Raw genomic sequence first — 19,804 nt, 5'->3', positions numbered from 1 at the left:
ACCAGAAAAATGGATATATAGATCGATATTTTACGGAATTGACTCATGATTGTGGGGGCTGGCAAGTCTGAAATGAGGCTGACAAGCTAGGGAGCTAGGAAAGAATTGATGATGCAGTCTTGTGTCCGAAGGCAGTCTGGAGGCAGAATTCCTTTTTCCTTAGGGACCTCAGTGTTTTAAGGCTTTCAAGTGATTGGATGAGGCCCATCCATATTTGGAAGGTGATCTACTTTACTGAAACTCTACTGATTTAAATGTTAATCATATCTAAAACATACATTTACAGCAACGTCTAGACTGGTGTTTGACCAAACTGGCATCATACCCAACTGCAAGTTGGTGGGCATCCCATGGTTAGAGAGGATGGCATTTAAGGAATGTGCCAGGTAGCCCTGGGTCTGTCTGGGAATGCTCCTTGGAAGCCAAGGGTGGAAGCTAATGGGGTAGGGGCTAATGGAGTAGGAAGTTTTAAGGAACAATTGATTAATATTAATAAATAGATTATTATTAAATAAGCATTTGATGAGCAACCGCAGTGTGTGTAAAGCAGTAGGCAAAATGAATAATCTGGCCCTTTCTCTTCAGGACAGAGAGAGGATTTGTATGGAGGGAACAGTAAGGCAGATTTTGGCAAATTCCACTGCAGAGCCATACATAACAAGTGATGGAAGCACAGGCAAGGTGCCTAGGGAACTAAGAGACAGGTCCCTGCCCTCCAGGGGCTCCCTACCTGGTGGAACAGACTAGTAAGTAGTTAACTACAACGAACTGAACTAACTGCTATGATACAGGTAGACACAGAATGCTCTGGTGACACAGAGGTAACATCTACAGGGTGTCCCCAAAAATGTATATACACTTAGCAGCTGATAGCTCAATTGATGTTTCTTTCTTTTCAGATTTAACCCATTGGAATTAATAATTATTCAAAGTGTGTATACATTTTTTGGGGGATATCCTGTATTTTGGAGTAGACATTGGCCTGCTGATTGAGGAGAGGAGGGGATTTTAGTCAGAACGAGTATCACCATTCAAGAACTGCAGATGTTCCATGTAGCTAAAGCAAGGGAGTCAGGGTTGCGATGAGGGAGTCTGTTGGAATTGTCATGTGCTGAGAATTCAAGACTTCATCCTGGGGGCCACTTCCCCTGCCATCACTTCCCCTGTGACTGGTACCCCAGAAGGTGCTAATCTAGTTGTAATTTTTCCTCTTAAGTCTAGACTTGGTCTCCAAATTTTTCTCAACAGCATATATGGAGTTGTCCCATAAAACCTCTTTGTCATTCCTGATGTAGGGAATAGGTTATTTAAAGCAAGGTTTTAAGCAAGGGAGTGATGTGATCCTATATGTGTTTGGGGACAATCACAGCAGTGGTGGTAGCAGGACCAGCTGGAGGAAAGGGGGAGACTGTTGGTAGAGTGCACAGGTTTGAGGTGTGAACAAATGCAAACAGTGAAGGAAAGAGGCAAGCTGGCCAGTGTAAGCACGAGAATCTTTTTATTTAAATTAAAAAAAAATCTTTATTGTTGAAAATATTACAGATGTCCCCTTTTTACCCCCATTGATTCCCTCCACCCCATATCCATCCCACCCCCAGGCCTTCCCCATACCAATGTCTGTGTAAACAGGAGAATCTTAGCCTGGTGCACAATGCTCTCCCCCAGGAGAGGGAACCAGGGATGAACCACCAGAGCAGCTGTGTTTTCCAAAAGGGTGGAGATCTGGGGAATCTGGGTCCCTAAGAGCTGCTTTCTGCCCTAGCTGTACCTGTTCTGAAATGAAGCAGGGTAAAATAATACATACCCTCTGTCGTAGGGGCGGTGCTGTAAGGAAAGCTGCAGAGGTAACCCTCCCTTCCTTCTGCTGTCTAACTGGTTCAAGCTGGAGACACCTTGCCATCCCCAATGCAAGATGGTCCCTGGCCTCTGGGTGGGGCTAGACCGAGGCCACACATATTCAACACAAAGAAACTGCCATATCTGGAGTCTCAGAATCAAGTCTGGGCTGTGATGGACCCCCTGCTGCTGGGCTCCCCTGGCCACAATACCACACACAGACACTATTCCATGGAAACTGTTGAGCAATAGGAGTCATTCAGAAAAACAACCACTCCCTGCCCCATCAGCTGCCCACCGGCTGTCCATGCCTCCCTCAGTGTCATGCAACTGAGGGCCCAGCCCCTCATTCCTGACCAGAGAGCCAGCTGAGTCCCAGGCCCTCTCCCTCCCACCTCCCCTGATTAGGAGCAGTGGCAACACCCAGAAAGGAGCCCCAGTGGCAGGCTGGTCCTCCCAGTTCTGGGATGAAATGACTATTAGTACTCTGCCATTGAGCGAGACTCCACAGGGGCCTGAGCTTCTGGAGTTCCTGCCTCCAGTGCCCCAACTTCCCTAGAGTTTGAGCAGGTCGCTGGGGGCAAGATCCAGCTCTCCCTGTTTCCTCCATGGGGACTGTTGACTGTTGAGTATCTGGGCAAAGGCTTGTGCCAAAGAGAAGGGGGTTTTATCTTGGCCTTGTCCATCAGCTAAGCCCCTGCTGTCTGTTCCCCCAGCACAAGCCAAGCCCTATCTTGAGAGCTGGGAGTCAGGGCAGCTGGGGCAAAAGGAAATAAAACTTGGGGAGCTCATTCTGAAAGGCAGGGACTTGCTCTTGGGAATAAAGTTCAGATTGAGTGCAAATGTCTGAGGAGCCAGAGTAATGGGGCTTTTGCTAGGACGCTTCCTGGAGAGGAGAAAGGGGGAAGATGTGTCCTGGTATGAGGTTGCTGGCAGCGTGCAGTGTGCTCCCTCTAAGCTTTAAGGAACAGCAGAAGATAGGATGGGGAGAACAGATGCTAGACAAGAGACCTGGGCTTAGGAGGAAGTTGTGAAGGGTTGGAAAAGGTAAAGCTTTAGGGGCCTCGTGTACTGTCTGGCGTGCAGAAGTTACAGCAAGGAGGTTAAGCGGGGAGGTGGCCCACCAGCTGTCTGCCCTCCTGATGGATTTCACCTGCAGCAGGACAGCGCCGGTTGAGATCAAAACACAACTTTCTCACTGTGAGAAGTATTAGATTCCAAACTCAGTGCCTAAAGTGGAGCTTGGCATCTCAAGGGAACATAGACCCTCCGGGGTGGGAGAGGAGTTGTGGGGGATCCACAAAACCAGCTGGGACTCCAGGTGGAGTCCTGGCACCAGCCCTTCAGACTGATTTAAAGATTTTCCACCAAGAGACTCATGACCACCAGAGGGCATCACCACCCCATGGTGTGGTATCTTGGGCTCCTTCCCAGCAGAAACTGGAGAGATGGGGAGGAGGAAATGGGCACAGGTCTCTGAGCTCTCCGGGGAGCTACCAGCAGCTGAATTAAACAGCCTCTGAGGTCAAGAGACCTGGGATCTAGTTAAATGAGGGCTTAAACAACAAGGTATCCCTTCCAGACCATAAGGCCCGTTCCAGCTCTGAAATTCCAGGGTTTGGGGAAATCATGCAGTGAGCCTGAAACTGTATCTCTCTGGCCCACCTTTACTCCGGGGTTCTCTAGGGCTCTGCCTGGCAGGAGGAGGAAACTTCTGTGACCTTCTCTGCTGGTGGTCTCTAACTTGGAGGCAGGGAGGCAGACTGACCTGCATACTGAAGGGAAGTCTCTGCCCCCACCTCAGCCAGAAGGAGAAAGGTCTCAACAAGGCTGTCCCACACAGGTGCTGTGATACCCATGGCGTCCACTTCTCCAGGTTTCAGGCAGGGAGGTGTTGGTTAGGTAGCCCTCTGGGATAGGTAGGGTGGTGGTCCTTCCCAGAAGAGCTTGTACGAGATGCCCTTTTGTGGGTCCCTTCAGGGAGAAGCCCAGGAGTGCAGAGACTAGAAACCATTGCCTCTCCTGCCTTTGCTCGCCTCCCCACCCCCACCCCACCCCCAGCACAGATGCCGTCTGTCAGGAGCAGGCAGCAGACGGTCCAGGGGTCCATCTGTGCTAATGCTTCACAATAGAGTCCCATGTTTCCCCACCGACACCCCCTCAGCCCTTCAGCTGATGGCCACTTGGTGCCAAGGGGAGAAGTGGGAGGAGGGAGAGGAAGGCACTAAGGGAGTTAGCTCTTGGCTCCTGGCAGTCCTCAATCCACACCTGCCCCCCACCGAACAGGCATCCTGCCATCTGGACTTGTATAATCACTGAGGGGTGGAGAAGCACCCCCTCTCACCCACACCTCCTGCAAGGTGGGGGCCCCAGGGGCCCGGGGGTGGGGAAGAGACAGTCTCAGAAAGTAAAGGAGACAAGGAAGCAAGGAGACTGAGACAGACATGTGAATGAGACAGACAGGAGGCAGCCTGTCCTGGCTGCCCCAGGTGGATGTGGCCACTTGTCCCTCTGCACTTTTCATGCCAGGTGTCTAACACAGCACTTGTACAGGTACCACTCCCTATCAGACCAAGAGCCTCTGTAACCCCAGGGCCTAGCCTGGACCTGGCAGGAAGCAGGGCTTAAATGCAGAGAGAATGAAGAACCGAAGATGACAGCATCACATAGTGTTAGGTTGTAGGCTCTGGAATCAGGCAGTCTGGTTTTGAATCTCAGCCCTGCTACTGAGTAGCCTAGAGCAAGTTACTGAACCTCCCTGGGCCTCAGTTTCCTCATCTGTAAGGGATGAGAATGATACCTGTTTCATAGGGTTGTTACATAAAAGCACACGCAGAACAGTGGGCACAGCACATGGTAAATGTTCAATGAATGTTCGCTATAAAGGCCACCCCAGACTTGGGAGGACGGGAGGAGGAGAAGGGGACAGCCAGGAACAGTCAGGGGCAGTGCATTCCTGGCCTCCGCCTCTGTTTAGTGGCTGACGTGCCTGACACCCTGTGGTGGCTACCTGCACCTCAGACGCCAGGCCTGGCCTTCCACTTCCTCCTCTCTCTTCTTATTCAGACACCACTGACGACAGAGACTTCAGCTGGGCTGTCCCCACCTCTTCCATGGCCTGGGAGCCACGTATCACAGCCTAGGGATAGTCCCTAAGACAGGGTCAGAGAGTGGCTGAGCACACCCCCAACCCTGAGCGCCAGCTCAGCTCAGGCACCCCCCCTTCTGATGAGTCAACTCCATAGTAAGGACCTGTCTGCTGGGAAAGGGGTATCTGAGTCCTGACAGCAAGAATTGAGGAGAGCCCGGCCAGGCGTGGCTCAGCGGTTGAGCATCCACCTACGATCCAGGAGACCCGGGTTCGATTCCCGGTCAGGGCACATGCCGGGCTTGCAGGCTGGATCCTCAGTCGGGGTGTGCAGGAGGCAGCAGATCAATGACTCTCATCATTGATGTTTCTATCTCTCTCTCTCCCTCTCCTTTCCTCTCCCTGAAATGAATAAAGATATATTTAAAAAAAAAAAAAAAAGCTGAGGAGAGATTTATCCAGGAGGGACCACTTCCTCCCCTCTGAGGGGACAGGTCAGAATTAAGTGGGCTGTGCTCTGGGCTTCCACCCTTCCCTTTTCCCTGACTTGGGAGGAGAAAGCCCCTCTCCCCTCTGCTGGGGCAGCTGCGGGAAAGGGAAATCCTGGGTCCTCCCGCTCCCCGGGGCTTCTGCACCCCGCACTCAGCGGCACCCCTCCCCGGGGCCCGCGCCCCTGCACGGGCCTGCTGCCTTGTCTCGCCTAAAGTCTCCTGCGGCCTCCGGGTCTCCTAGAACCTTCCCCTGGGTCCACAGACCCTTACTTTCCATCCACCACCAGGGGTTCCACGAGTCGCCAGAGCTCTCGGTGCGCAAATTTTCAAACCTCTCACACAAGCCCCTTCACAGAACCCCCCTCCCCCAGGTATGGCGGGGACCCCTGGAACCCGCCTCGGGAGCCTGTTTACCGCCGCACTCCTCCGCGGTTAGGTCTTGTTACCCCACGGAGCGCTCCGGCCGCGAGACTTTCTCCAGCCTGGAGGGGAGTCGTGCGCCGGGGGCGGGGCGCCGGGCCTCGCTCTCCCCGGGGGCGGGGCCCGCGGCCCTGGGGGCGAGGCCACCGCGAGGCCGCCTCCCGGGTCCGCCCAGCGGATCCTATAAAGGGAGGCGCCGGCCCCCCGCCCGGCTGGCACCCCGAGCTGCAGCCTGCCCGCTGCGCGGAGCGGAGCGAGAGCGGCCTCGAGGGGCGCGGGCGCCGGCGCTATGACCCTCCGCCGGCTCAGGAAGCTGCAGCACAAGGAGGAGGCGGCAGCCACCCCGGACCCCGCCGCCCGGGCTCCCGACTCAGAAGTCGCTCGGGCCCGAACCCCGGCCTCCGGCCCCCCTGCCGCAGCCGCCAGCCCCGGGCCCCCAGGGGACGAGCTGTATGCGGCGCTGGAGGACTATCACCCCGCCGAGCTGTATCGCGCGCTCGCCGTGTCCGGGGGCACCCTGCCCCGCCGAAAGGTGCGTCCCCCCACTCCTGCAATTCCTGCCGACCCCGCTCTCGGTACCCCTACCCCCACCCCCGGTGTCCCTTCCTCCAGACCTGCTCAAGCCTGCAACATCCCCCCCCTGTGCCTGCTGACCCCCAACACCCCCTACTGACCCTCACAGCATCCTGCTCGGAGTCCACCCAGCCCTTCACGATGGTCCCCAGCCCGCAACCCCCACGGCCACGTTCAGAACCTGCTGAGTCCCCTCGGCCCTCTCCTCGGAAGGTGCCAGCCTCTGGTCCATGCAGTTCCCCCCTCTACGCCGCCCAATCTCGGGGCTCTCCACTCCGCTCCCCACTCTCCACAGCCCGGCTCGCTCCCCTTCTTCCTGTCGCCCCAGCACCCCCTTTTCCTCACCCATCTGGCCCGCAACCCCCGCGCCCCGCCTCCCCGCGCTCAGGTGTCTCGAGACCCCCTAAGACCCCCGGCCCGGGCTTCTCCGGCTGCAGCGGGGAGGCCGCGGCTGGGTCCCGCCGCTCGCCCAGACCGCGGGAGGGTCCGAGCGTCCCGGGTGGAAGGGGAGGGCGCGGGCGCGCCGGGGCCAGGAGAGCGCTCGCCCCTCGGAGGGGACGCCCGGTGCCTCCGCCCGGGGCTCCCGCCGTGCTCAGTGTCTGGGGGGCGCGAGGTCGCGGCTCCCTGGACTGGGCTGGCCCGGACGCGGCGGGAGGGGTGGCGGGGCGCCCGCGGGGCAGGAAGGATGCGGGCCGCGCCCGCCCTCTGTCTCCCCTCCTCCGCGGGTTCTTCCTCTGGCCCGAGGGAAACCCAAGCTCTCAGAAGGGGGGCGCGAGACCCAGGTTAAGGAGAGGGGGCTGGTGGCCTTTCCTCGCTCAGTCCCCCTCCCCCTCCCCTGGCCCTTGGCTCCCCCCACACAATGAATGAACAGCTTGTTGAGAATTTGCATTTTATGAAAATAGGGTGGAAAGACAAAGGGGTCTCTCTCTCTCTTTGCTGCCCAGTCCTTCCTCCCTGGCCCATTTGGGAACTGTACCCACCCCTGAGGCCAATCTTTGGTTCTGGAAAAAGAGGGCCCCCTTGACTTCGTAGCCTTGGGGAAGCCTGGGAAGAGGGTTAACAAGGGCACCAACCAGGAAGGCCGTAGGCTCTTTGGGGCACATGGGAAAAGGCTGGTCTGGGACAGGGCTTCTTCCAAGGACCAATAATTTAGGGCGGAGAGAAACTGCTTTAATTTCTCCAGGGCCTTGAAGAGGCAGGAACCCTCAGCTCTGTCATTCCCCTCAAAAAAGCAAAATGGAAAGAACTCCCAATCTCTCTCCTAAGTATAATGAGACTTAAGGACACATTTGAGAGCTAAGGTTTTTTGTCTCAGAAAGCAACAAATGTATGGCAGTGTTGAGAGATCCAGGTTGAGCTGGGCCCAGCAGCTGGTCCCTGAAACAGCCTGTACTTTAGAGGAGGTCTGCCCTTCTGTCCCCTGCCTTCTCACAGTCAGGCTGGGATTGCTGGCCCTCTAGACCTGGGCCCTTGCTCCCCCAAGTCACTTTCTGTAGCTGAGAGATTAGGAGAGACCTGACTAGCAGGGGGTCTCTGGAGTGCCTTGATAAGCAAGCCCAGGGACCCCCTGCCCCACTTTCGGGATGCCTGTGGGGAGCCCCTGTCTAGGCCTGGCTTGGCCTTCAGGAGTCTAGGAGGCCTGAGTCCTTGCAGACATGCACCCTGGGGGTGGAAACTATTCTATCTAGATTAATGAACCCCCACCCCACCCCCAGCATGGGTTTGGAGGTTCTTGTATCTGGAATCCAGGAGGAGACTCTTGTGTCTCTGCAGTCCCAGTTATAGGGAGAAAGCCCAGGAGAAAGCCATGGGGTAATACTGATAGTGCCACTCAGTAAGTAGTTACACCAGCACCACAGCAGGTGTGCAACTGGCCCCAGACTACAGGGAGTGCTGGGTCCAGGGCTGGAGCCCAGGTGAGGGACCTCTCAGAGTAGGATTCTCAGCATCTGCTCAAGGACAGCCCTTTTCTTACCTGCTTCTTTCTAATTCTCCATCTTCCTGCCCAGGGCTCAGGATTCCGCTGGAAGAATCTCAACCAGAGTCCTGATCAGCAGCGGTAAGTAACCACTACTCCAGCCCCTGCCCTGATCCAAAGGATGAGGTGACTGAGTGGGGGTGGGGGTTAGCATGACAGCATCTCAGCCTAGCCAGGGGAGTCATTCTCCCACTCTTTCAGCATGCCTCCCTCACTTGAAGTAAGGGGCAGGTGGGGGTGTAGGCTGTGGCAGAGAAAGGAGGTGGCAGAGAAAGGAGGTAGGGACTTTTGAGTCATCAGGTGCTTCTCAATCCACCTCCAGTCCCTGCAAATTATCCCTCTCTGGGAGATCTGGACCTAGGAGGTGGAGGAAGTAAGAGAAGTCTTCAGGGTCCTGAGCCCTCCCATCCCCAGCAAACCCAGAGGGCCCAGACCATAGCCAAGCTGTGTCCAGCTGCTTGAGTCTGGCTGCCCTGCTTCCAGAATCTCAGTCCTATCAAGTGGCAACCCTCTTAGGAAGGATCTGAGAAGAGGGCAGTCATAGGTGCTGATCTCAGGCCCCATTCTGCCTTGCCCCATCCTGATTTTGGCCTGGCTTCTTCTAAAATGGACCAGCAGACTACGGCCTGCTGGCCAGATTGGCCTGTTTGGAGCCTGAGCTGAGAGTTGTTTTTATATTTCTAAGGGTTGTTAAAATAAAAACAAAGAACCGTCTATAACAGAGGCTGAATGAGCCCTGAAAAGAAAGCCTAAAATATTTACTATCTCACCCTTTGCAGAAAAAGTTTGCCAACCCTTCCAGAAAACCAGAAAGCACTAGGGTAGACAGAATTTTCAGTCACCCTGCTCCCGGCCCCAACACACGCAGAGGGTTCTAAGTGGGGAGGAGCTCAGGTTGAGGCTGGGAGTTACCACTCAGCATTTGGGGAGTATCTGGGTCAGACTGCGAGCTGGGGACCTGGGTCTCCAGGGCCTTTCTGAGGCTATGAGACGTGAAGGGGCCTTTGGCAGCTGCTTTAACTCTGCCTCTGGCTGGGAGGGAAGGAAGGGGGTGGGGTGGGCAGAGGAAACGCCGGGCTCCCCCAGCAGGCGAGGATCTGGAGCAGCTCCAGACCATTGTGTCCAGTGGGCAGGCCTTCAGTGCGGGAAGGGGCGGCCTTGAGTCTCCCCTCCCCCCAGCCCTCACATCTGGTGGGCTGGCCCCACCGCAGCTGGGAGGAGCAGCTGTGGTCTGGGCTCAGCCTCGTGACTGGCCTCTCGGGGTAGGGCCAGCCCTCTTCCCAAGGCTGTGGATCAGAGGAGGTTCCAGGCTGGGGCTAAATTTGGGGCCTCAGCTACTCAGTAAATGGTTACTCTGGGGCTCATAGGAAGGAGGGACTGGCTGAGAAATTCAGCTAGTCCACCAGCTCTGGGGGCTGGACATTCCCAGTGCCTCCCCCCACCAGAGGCTGGATTGATTCTGTGCGGCTGGATGAAGCTGATCTCAGCTGGACATTCCAGCAACCTGTGATAAGAATGAGTTGTCAGTGGAGACAGTGACCCTGACTGGATGTCCTGGAGCAGACTCCAGCATTAGTGGAAGACCACGCTATGGGACTGCCAAGCTCCTTTTAATTCTGACAGTCTTGATAAGATGGCCCCTGTCTCCTGCAGGAAAGTGCTGACTTTGAAGAAGGAGGAAAACCAGACCTTCGGCTTTGAAATCCAGGTGGGAGAAGCTGGGTACCAAGCAAGTGAGGGGTTGGGAGGCTAGTCTGAGAAATGGATGGACCCTGCGCCAACCCAGGACTGAGGGTCCCCTTGTTTGTTGCAGACTTATGGCCTTCACCACCGCGAGGAGCAGCGTGTGGAGATGGTGACTTTTGTCTGCCGGGTTCATGAGTCAAGCCCCGCCCAGCTGGCGGGGCTCACGCCAGGTGGGGCCTGAGCTCAGGACACAGGTCTCTGGGAAGAGGGTCTCACCTTACTCCCAAGCAGAGAGGGCAGTACATCTCTTCTAAAATCAATTCCTCTTCCTTGTGCTGTTTTAGGAAGGCCAAAAACAGGAATGGGTAGATTCCAGGCTTTGGATCCAGGCAAATTTGCCATTTACTGTGTGATCTTGAGCAATCCCATCTATAAACCTGGGCAAGAACATGTCCTCACATTACAGTGTGGTGAGGAGGTTCCCTGGACACAGCCAGGGCCTGGTAAATGCCCGATATTGCTGTCCTGCCTCCTCCTGACAATCTGACAATCCAGCTCGGGCAGGAGTTGGGGAAGGAGCAACATTCCCTTAGATCTGCCTGATATTGTGGATCAGGGCCTATCCTGCCCCTGATCTGGCCCAACTCTGGGGTACCTGTGTTACTTTCTCTAACAAGCAAATGATGCCTCCAGTAGGAGACCCTTGGGATTGACCAAATCTCCCAGGAAGGGGCAGCCTGAAACTGCATAAATTGAAACCTCCTCCCATTCTATTACCATTTTCTTCCCTAAACCCTCACCTCTTTGCCCACTTACCAGCAACCCCTGGTAGCCAAGTGGTGTATTGCAACTTTGCAAAGTAGTGTCACATCCATTCTCCTTCCTGACCCCAGGTAGGCACAGCAGGGATCCACAACCTTTTTTTACAGGTGGGAAATGAACTCTCAGAGATGGTGGCTTGCCCTGCCTGAGGTCAGGAGGCTCTGCAATAGCACAGGGTATCAGAAGCTCTCATGCCTGGGGCCAGTGTTAGTTCTTAGCTTTGTGCTACTCACCCTGCCCCCTTCCTGTCTTGTCTGGGTCTCATGACAGCCTTTGGGCTAGTCCAAAATAACCAACTCTGAGGGCAGCCCAAAGTTGCTGGGAGGGCTCAGCCTTTGGGGACAGAGCTTCCTGAGGGTGGAGGGAGAGTGTGGGTTTAGGAGGGCCCCAGTCCCTAAGCTGTGGTGCTAGGCCTAGACAAGTTCTCCCCAGAACCATGAGGAGTGGGGAGGGGAGAGTTCAGGATTATTGTGTGGGGTTATTACCCCTACCCTTTCTGGCTAAGGTAGAGGGCTGGAATTCTTCCGTCATGCCCCATGGAGCAGATGTTGATGCCCTCTCTTCCTGGCAGGGGACACCATCGCTAGTGTCAACGGCCTGAATGTGGAAGGTATCCGGCATCGAGAGATTGTTGACATCATTAAGGCATCTGGCAACGTTCTCAGGTATGTCCAGGTGCCAGGGTCCCTGTGAGTCCTGAGCTCAGCCTGTCTTGGTGTTTCTGCACCCTGGGGGCTCACTCAGCCTTTGATTGCCCAACCTCCTCAGGCTGGAAACTCTGTACGGAACATCAATTCGGAAGGCAGAGTTGGAGGCTCGTCTGCAGTACCTAAAGGTAAAGCAGCCCAGATAATGTCCAGCTTTCACCATCCTCTTCGCAAGTCCCTGCCTCTGCAGGCCCCACTCTTTTTCAGGGGGTCATTTATCTGTCTGAACCTCCTTTAACCTTAAGGTTTCCTCTGTGTACTCCCTCAGTCTGTGCTTACCTCCTGCTAGTTTCTGGCTGGCTCCTGACAGTGAGGCGGGTGGTGTCTCTTGCAGCAAACCCTGTATGAGAAGTGGGGAGAATACAGGTCCCTAATGGTGCAGGAGCAGCGGCTGGTGCACGGTGAGTACATTGAACTGTGAAGGGCAACTTATGCCCCTACTGATACCTTTATACCCTCAGCCATGCTTTCCCCTCAGAACAGCGGGTTAGGTCCCCCTCCAAAGTGCAGAAAGGTTTGTTGAGCTACTACTTTGGGTACAATACCGCCCTGGGCTGATGCACACACACTTTTATTCTCAATAGCCCTCTGAAGGTAAGTAGTAGGTAGTATCTCCATTTTACAGATGGGCACACCAAGGCTCAAATAGCAAGTTTTAAATCTCTTCCGTGGCTCATGTATCATAAGTGGTCCTCCAAGGATCTGAATATATAATTCCCGTTTTACAGACAGGGGAGTGGAGTTCAGGGTTGTGACTTGCCGGGGCCACATAGACGGTTAAGAGGAAGCTGCTGAGGTCCCCGAGCTGTGCAGGCCGCTGACGGCCTCCCTCGTGTCTCCTGCCCTGGCAGGCCTGGTGGTGAAGGACCCCAGCATCTACGACACGCTGGAGTCGGTGCGCTCCTGCCTGTACGGCGCCGGCCTGCTGCCCGGCTCGCTGCCCTTCGGCCCCCTGCTGGCGGCGCCCGGGGCCCCTCGCGGGGGCGCGCGGCGGGCCGGGGGCGACCCCGACGACGCCGTCTACCACACGTGCTTCTTCGAGGGCGCGGAGCCGCCCGCGCCGCCGCCCCCTCCGCCGCCCCCCGCCCGCACGCCCGGCGTGGGCGGGGCTGAGGCCCTGACCTGCGGGCTGCGGGCGGGGCTGAGCCGCAGCGCCAGCGTGCGGTGCGCCGGCCCCGGGGGCGGCGGCGGCGGGGGCGCGCCGGGCGCGCTCTGGACTGAGGCCCGCGAGCAGGCCCTGTGCGGCGCGGGCCTGCGCAAAGCCAAGTACCGCAGCTTCCGCCGGCGGCTGCTCAAATTCATCCCGGGACTCAACCGCTCCCTGGAGGAGGAGGAGAGCCAGCTGTAGGGAGGGGCGGGCGGGGGGAAGGTATTTATTTATTTATTCATTCCAGCGAGTGCAGGAAGGGAAGGGGTGCGGGGGAGGGAGGCTGGCCCCGGCGGAGGGGGGACCCCAGGAACCCAGGGCAGTGGGAGAGGGTCCCTGCGCGCCCAGCTGGCCCGCTAGGCTCCTGGCTTGTCTGCGGCGCGGTGAACCCAGGCCCCAGACCCCTCTACTCCTCCCTAAACCACGGCGGGAGCTGGCTCTGGGGAGAACCCCGTGCGCTGGGAGTTGGAAGAGGTTCGGGGGCCAAGATGGGGCTTGCCATCCTACATCTGGTCAGTAGTGCCTTGTGGGGTTTCCAGGAAATCGCCTCCTGATGGGGGGACCCTATCCCACGAAGCCCTCTCCTCAGCTTTACTTGCTCTCGTTGGCCTTGGGGAGAAATGGCCTGTGGCCGGTAGTTCCCTGCCTTCCACACACATACAGTTCCAGTTAACGGTGGGCCCCTGAGGGCGCCTGAGGTGCCGGTCCCCCTGGCTCCTGGCCTTCACCCTAAGGGCTTGGCCCCTCCCGGGGGCCTGTAACTAAGCTGGGTCCTGCCAGGCAGGGGTCCTGGGTTCTCTGCCCCTTGGGGGACAGACCTGGGCATGTCCAGGTGGGGTGGGGGGTAGCACAGGCTGTTCCACCATTCTGCATATTGTTGCTTCTGAACCACAAACTGTATAAAATTGACGGGTTTTTTTTGCATCCGTGTTAGTGTGGTGACTGCCTGATGGGGGGGACTGGGCTCAGGCAAGTTCAGACTCTGCCATGCACCCTGCTTCCCAACACGCACGCGTGGGCGCCACACACACACACACACACACACACACGCACAGTATTTTACATCTTATGTACTTGGAGCCTGCAGCCAGGGAAATAGTCTGGGGGATTTTTAACATACATGTCTGGGCCTGAACTGGAGGCCCACGCCCTCTTCAGAACTCAGGCCTCTTGTTTCAGTGCATCATGAGTCTCCCTCCCCAAATACAGTAGGAGGTGACGGCCAAGTCTCATCTAAAGTCCTTAACTATCCTGTGTAAATAACTGCTTGGTACCGTCTCTTCCCAGGGCCGGGGGACTCCTGGAAGACCTTAGCCCTCATCGCGCCAGCTTGTGATAGGTCCAGTCACCGCTCACTCCTCAGTGGTTTCCCAGTATCCCCAGAGTAAGGTTTCCAGCTCGTAGGCTGGGACATCTGACCTCTGCCGGGCTTATTTTCTTGTCCCCCACTCTCAGTCCCTGCTCTGGCCACCTTGTACCTAGTACACTTGAGATCCCCTCCCCTTAAGAGTTCCTCCCATAGCTGCCGACTTCAGCCCCCAACTCTGCCTCCCCACGGTCTTGCCACCCAGTCTGAAATACAGTCACACCCTTTGCAGTGACAGAGCCCTGTTTTATTTCCATCTTACTACTCATCACATCTGAAACTGTCTGGGCTTTTAGAGGTTTTGTGTTTTACCTGGCCCCCCTCCCCATTAGGATATACCCTCCTTTTGCAGCAGGGCTCAGGGACCTTTTTTTCTCTTGTTCACTGCTTTATTTCTTGCCCAATACTAGTGCGTAGTAGAACCTGAATAAATGCCGTGTGTGCTCAAAGCATCTCCAGGTGATCTAGGGTGACACAGAAAGTAAGTGGCAGAGCTGGACCTAAGACTTGAGACTCATGCGCCAGTGCTCCTCCCTGACAGTAACCAACATACAAGGGGTGGCTCTCTCCTACCCTCTCCCGCTTGTACCACTGCTCTTGCCTCCTGAATGGGCTCCCTGCTTCCTCTCTTATCCCTGAAACATCCCATCACACAGCAAGTGGTCAGGGTGAGCTTTCCAAAGGGGAAATCAGATCATCACCTTCTCTGCTTCAAACTCATATGGCTTCCCCTGGAATAAAAGAAGATCAAACTGTTTTCCATGGCTTACCCTAAGCATGGTGTCCCTCTGGGCAGACAAATTACAGAAAGGCATCCCTTCCTCTGGGCTGACAGCAGCACAATTTCCTGTTGGGAGCCGCTGTGCCGTGTACAACCTCTGCAACGACACTGGGACTCCTTGCATGAGGACCTCCAGGACCTGGTCCCTGCCTCTTTCTTCAAGCTCAAATCGTTTTTCCTTCCATGTCACTTATATCTAAGCCACACTATTCTTTCTAGTCCTATTCCTCAAATTTGCCAAGCTCTTTCCTGCCTCTGGCCTTTGTCCATGCTGTTCCCTCTGCCTGGAATACTCTTCTTTCCAAGGCTGATTCCTCCATCCTCAGGTCTCAGCTTAAACATCACCTCCTCAGAGAGGTTTCCCTGATCAGAAGTAGTTCTCTGCCCCATTATTCTTTATCTTGAGCCCTCCATTTTATCCTTTATAGCATTTACTTCCAACTGGTAATTTTGTAAAAGAACATGTTTCTATTGATTTTGGAGAGAGAGGGAGAGAGAGAGGGAGAAACATGGATTGACTGCCTCCGATGCACAGACCCTGACTGGGAATTGAACCATCGACCTTTTGGTGCACAGGACGGCTCTCAACCTACTTAGCCACACCAACCAGAGCTACCAATTGGTAATTTTACTGACTTCTTTTGCATCTACCTTTTGCATTCCTAAAGCAGGAAACTGCCTTGTTTACCTTATACTTCCATGGCCTAACAGCCTGGCACACAGTAGGTGATCAATAAACAGGAATGCCTCCTCAGCCCTGTATAGAGGTGACCACTGCCTCCACCTCTCAGCCCTGGGGATGGGGTGAGGAGCCCCTCCCCTGCTCCATCTGTGGGCCCCTCTCATGCAATCCCTTGAGGGCTGGGTGTCAGCTCCACACAAGGCACCTGCACCTGGCTGCCCTACCCTCCCTAGTCCAGGGGAGGGAGGACATTTGATTAAGGAAATGGAGCTTCCCCAAGCTCCATGTTTGAACAGCTGCTCTGCTGTGATGACAACCAGAGGCTCCCAGGGGCTCAGGTCTAGGGGAGGGGCCCCTCACACCTTTGTTTCTAGAGCCCAGGGCTGCCAGGAGACCAGACGCCTGGGCATAGCTGGCACCTTACTGGGGGTGGGGACTATAAGGGCCTCCCTGGCTTTCTCCTAGAATAGATGCCCAGTCACTTTCCTACCAGCTGCTTCTTCCCCTCCCCCATGCAGCTTGTCTTGGGAGTGATGTCAGTACTCCTCGCCCAGGCTGAAGGGGCTCCTGGCTGTGTGCACCCAGAGGAGAGTGAGGGGGTACCCAGGGAAGGGCGGGGCTGGATCCCACCTCTCAGCTGATGGGATGACGGCACCAGCACAGCAGTCTCCTGCCATGTAGGTGGGTGACAGGGAGTGACTAATGTGAGAGCTGCGATGCTAAAAATTAACCCAGGAATCGTGTTTGGTGGATGGGTGGGGGTGGATGGGAAAGGAGCAGGGACTCACAGTATTGTGTGGTCGGCATTCCCCCTGCCCTGCCTCCCCTCTTTCACCTCCTACCAGCCTTCTGGTCCTCTCAAAAGCCTCAGAGGACTCTAGGGGAGCCCTTCCCCCTCCCCAGGCCCCAGTAACTCCAGAGAGGAGGGGGAGAGTGGACACCACGCCAGGTCTTGGGCATGGTAGAGTGAGGACACAGCCCTGCAAATGGAGTTCTGGTCTGAGGTTCCCACATGGGACCGCATCAGCCCCATCTCCTCAGCATGGTGGCTGCCATGCCCTGAGTCCCCTGGTTCTTCCTCCTTTGCCCAGGGACAGCAGGAGGGGAAAGAAGCAGCCAGTGCACAAAGATGAGGGCAGGTTCCCATTGGCAGGCCAGAGGTGGACAGTGGGGGTGGCAGCTGTACCTTAAGGAAAGGACAGGGGGTTATCTCCCTCAGCACCTGCTATGGACCCAGCATTGTACTAAGCATTTCCACATCTGTCACCTCACTGAGGCCTCACAGCATGTCTGAGAGCCAAGTATGAGTGCCCCCATTTTACAGATGAAGAAACTGAGCATTAGAGAGGTTAAGGTAGCATAGCTGGTACCTGGCAGAGCCAGCATCTCTCATATCTGTTTGTCTCTAGATCCTGGATTGGGGAATGGGGATGCTCCCTGGAAGAAGGAGTGTGAGGACAGGGTCAAGATGGGAAAGAACTATTTAGAGGAGCTGAATCTTTAAATCTGTGGAGTCACTTTGAGGGGGAAAGGTGGGGTGTGGAGTGTATATGAAAAGTGGGACCTGAAGGAGCAGAGTCTGAGATGTGCCAGATAGCAAAAGGAGGAGATCAGGTCCAGAGCGATCAAGGTTGCATGGATGTGGGTGCTATCCTGGAGTGAGGTGAGAACATTCTCATCAAAGGGGGAAGCTCTTGGGAGGAGATTCTGGAGGCCACAAAAGAGGCTTGGGCTTGGCTAACAGCTTTGTTGACCCATGTAAGAAAACCTGTTAGGCGTGAACCCATAGACACTCCTGTTTTGCCCATAGACAAAACCAGGGAACTTGAGCTGAATGGCAACAGGAGACGAGGCAAGACAATAGGTGGCACTTTCTGCTCACCAGTCAGTCACTAGTGAAGTTGGGGAACTGAGAGGCTGTGGGATTCTCCAAGGGTCAAGAAAAACGTCAGGTGGTGTAGTTGGAAGCCTGCCTGGTCCTGTACTAATGGGTGGATGGGATGACCTAAAGGAGGAAGTGATGGGCTACAAGAAGTGAGAGAGAGAGGAACACACCGCTGTGGAGAGGGCAGGGGACCAAGGAGGCTTTCTCAATAGAATAAAATAGCCAGGAACTGAGACGGACACTGGCAAGCAGAGCAGGCGCGCCTGACCCCTGGTGGTGACCTCGGAACACTGCGCCTCTCAGCTCTGACCTTACAGACGGGAGACTGGCAGAAGCAGGGTGCCTGGAAGGCAGCTCTTCCTCCTAGAGCCCACCTCTTCTGCTCTTCCTCAGCCCTGCCCCACACTCAGAAAGTGGAGCCTCCTCTGAATTGAAACTCTCTGAACCTTGCTGGGCCTGGCATTGAGTGGGCAGTCAACACTGACTGAAGGCAGTATGAATGAATTAGCAGTGGCCTCAGAACTTTAGTTATCAAACTTAATTTCAACCAACATATCTTCTCTGTGTGGGACCCCATGTGGTCTGAAGGCTCATGGGACTGGAAAGCAGGGGGGAAGCACAAACAAATCTATGTCAAAAGTAAAAATTATGCAAATCCTGCCCCTCTGGACCTCTTTCTCTGCTGCTACCCTACAGAGTCACTTAACAGCTCCCCTCACAGCTGGCCAGGTTCATTCAGCAACCTTCCTTTTGTACCCAGAGTGACAAGCCACCCAGGCCCCATTTGCAGCCCACTCTAATTCTCACTCTGATTGAGGGCCTGGCTCAAACCCTGCCATCTCTGAAGAAAGTGGTCTCTGGTTAAATGAATGCAAGACCTGGTTAAGTGAATGCAAGACCTGTGAGTACTAATTATAGCAACAAATCACCTGGAGGACATTTAACAGTAGGCAGGACCCATCCCTCCCTTTAAGATTGATTCAGGAGTTCTGAGGTGGGTTGGAGCATTGGTATTTTTAAAAACACCCCAGGCCCTGGCCAGTGTGGTTCAGTTGGTTGGAGTGTAGTCACATGCACCAAAAGGTCACAGGTTCGATTCCCCGTCAGGGCACATACCCAGGTTGTGGGTTTGATTCCTGGTCAGGGTGGGTATGGGAGGCAGCCGATCGATGTTTCTCTCTCTCTCTCTCTCTCTCTCTCTCTCTCCCTCCCCCCCCTTCCTTTATCTAAAATCAATAAAAAATTTAAAATATTAAAAAACAAACACCTCAAATTCTCAATAAGGATTTATGGACTCGATGTTGAATGAAGATGATTCTAGAGAGCTCTGGGCTCCAAATGCTGCCAGAACTCAGGCCCCACTGAGGTTGACATCTGAATCCTTGTCTCCTCATTCTCGGGGGGCTGAGGACTATGCCTCCTACTGGCAGGGAACCACTTGGCAACGCAGTTAAGTTTTGGTATGTGTGGTGGCCATCACCCCAACAGACTGGGAGCTCTTGGAGGGCAAGGAGATCCCATCAGATACATGTATCCCCACCTCAGTTGGAGTCAGGGGTCAGGACACAACTCAGGTATCCAAGACTTGCTGACTGACTGGTTGTAGCCGATGCTCTGAGGGGAGAAGAGGTGGGGCTGAGCAGGGGTTCATGTCTAGACCAGTAGTTGGGGGTTAGCGGGGAGATCAGGCTGGTGCTGGTGCTGGTGCTGGTGCTGGTGCTGGTGCTGGGGGGAGCAGCCCCATGAGCAGGAGTCAGCTGGGCACCACCCTCGCCCAACCTGAGGCTGAGGGCTGAAATTGCAGGGGCAGGCTCCAGCCTGGGGGTGCAGCTGCCATTAGCTGGGGCGGGGGTGGAGATGGGGGACTCTGGGTGGTGTTTGCGAGCTGGGAGGGAAGCAGGTGGCAATGCCTGAGTGAGTAACCGCCTCTCCGCAGCAGCAAATCTTGCCGCTTCAGGAAGTCCCACAGACAGTCTGCACCCCGGTCCCCGCCCACGCCGGGACCTTATCCGCGCCCACGCCTACCAGCAGCGCCTCACTCTCCGGGCCGCAACCGCGCGGCGCCCCAGCACGCTTGACCTCGGCGCAGACACCACCGTCCCCGCCGGGCGACCTGTCCTGTGGGCCGACCTCCCTCCACCGCCCCACCGCATCCCCACGCCCCCACACTTTCACAATCTGCTGGCTCCCTGGGTCTCCCGGCAGGTTTGCACAGTTTTGGGGAGGCGTCGCCCTCTGCTGGGAAGATTCGGGAACTGCTTCACCTCTTGGTCATCGCGTCCTTGCCCTGCCCCCTTGGCTGCCTGGTTTCAGGTCTCCTTTGACTTCTTGCTCTCTCTCTT

At 55.7% G+C, this 19,804-nt stretch overlaps 1 protein-coding gene across 2 annotated transcripts in view; it reads left to right on the top strand.

Annotated features, from left to right (window-relative positions):
- The first annotated feature begins 6,054 nt into the window (after positions 1-6,054).
- The window catches only part of NR4A1 (nuclear receptor subfamily 4 group A member 1), a 44,795-nt gene continuing 31,045 nt past the window's right edge, over positions 6,055-19,804 (top strand). The window contains exons 1-8 of one of the 2 annotated variants that reach the window (XM_081126169.1): positions 6,055-6,367; positions 8,418-8,467; positions 10,040-10,094; positions 10,200-10,302; positions 11,466-11,559; positions 11,663-11,729; positions 11,936-12,002; positions 12,453-13,748. In XM_081126169.1, coding sequence (XP_080982295.1) covers positions 6,125-6,367; positions 8,418-8,467; positions 10,040-10,094; positions 10,200-10,302; positions 11,466-11,559; positions 11,663-11,729; positions 11,936-12,002; positions 12,453-12,949 — 1,176 coding nt within the window. In that variant the 5' untranslated portion in view covers positions 6,055-6,124 and the 3' untranslated portion in view covers positions 12,950-13,748. Of the gene's footprint in view, positions 6,368-8,417; positions 8,468-10,039; positions 10,095-10,199; positions 10,303-11,465; positions 11,560-11,662; positions 11,730-11,935; positions 12,003-12,452; positions 13,749-19,804 lie in introns of those variants that run through there. The other variant, XM_081126163.1, reaches the window with a different exon arrangement.

The sequence above is a fragment of the Miniopterus schreibersii genome (assembly GCF_964146895.1).
Source record: "Miniopterus schreibersii genome assembly, chromosome: 2".
NCBI lineage: Eukaryota > Metazoa > Chordata > Mammalia > Chiroptera > Miniopteridae > Miniopterus > Miniopterus schreibersii.
The sequence above is the reverse complement of the archived record's forward strand: the minus strand, read 5'-3'. Positions and strand labels throughout refer to the sequence as shown.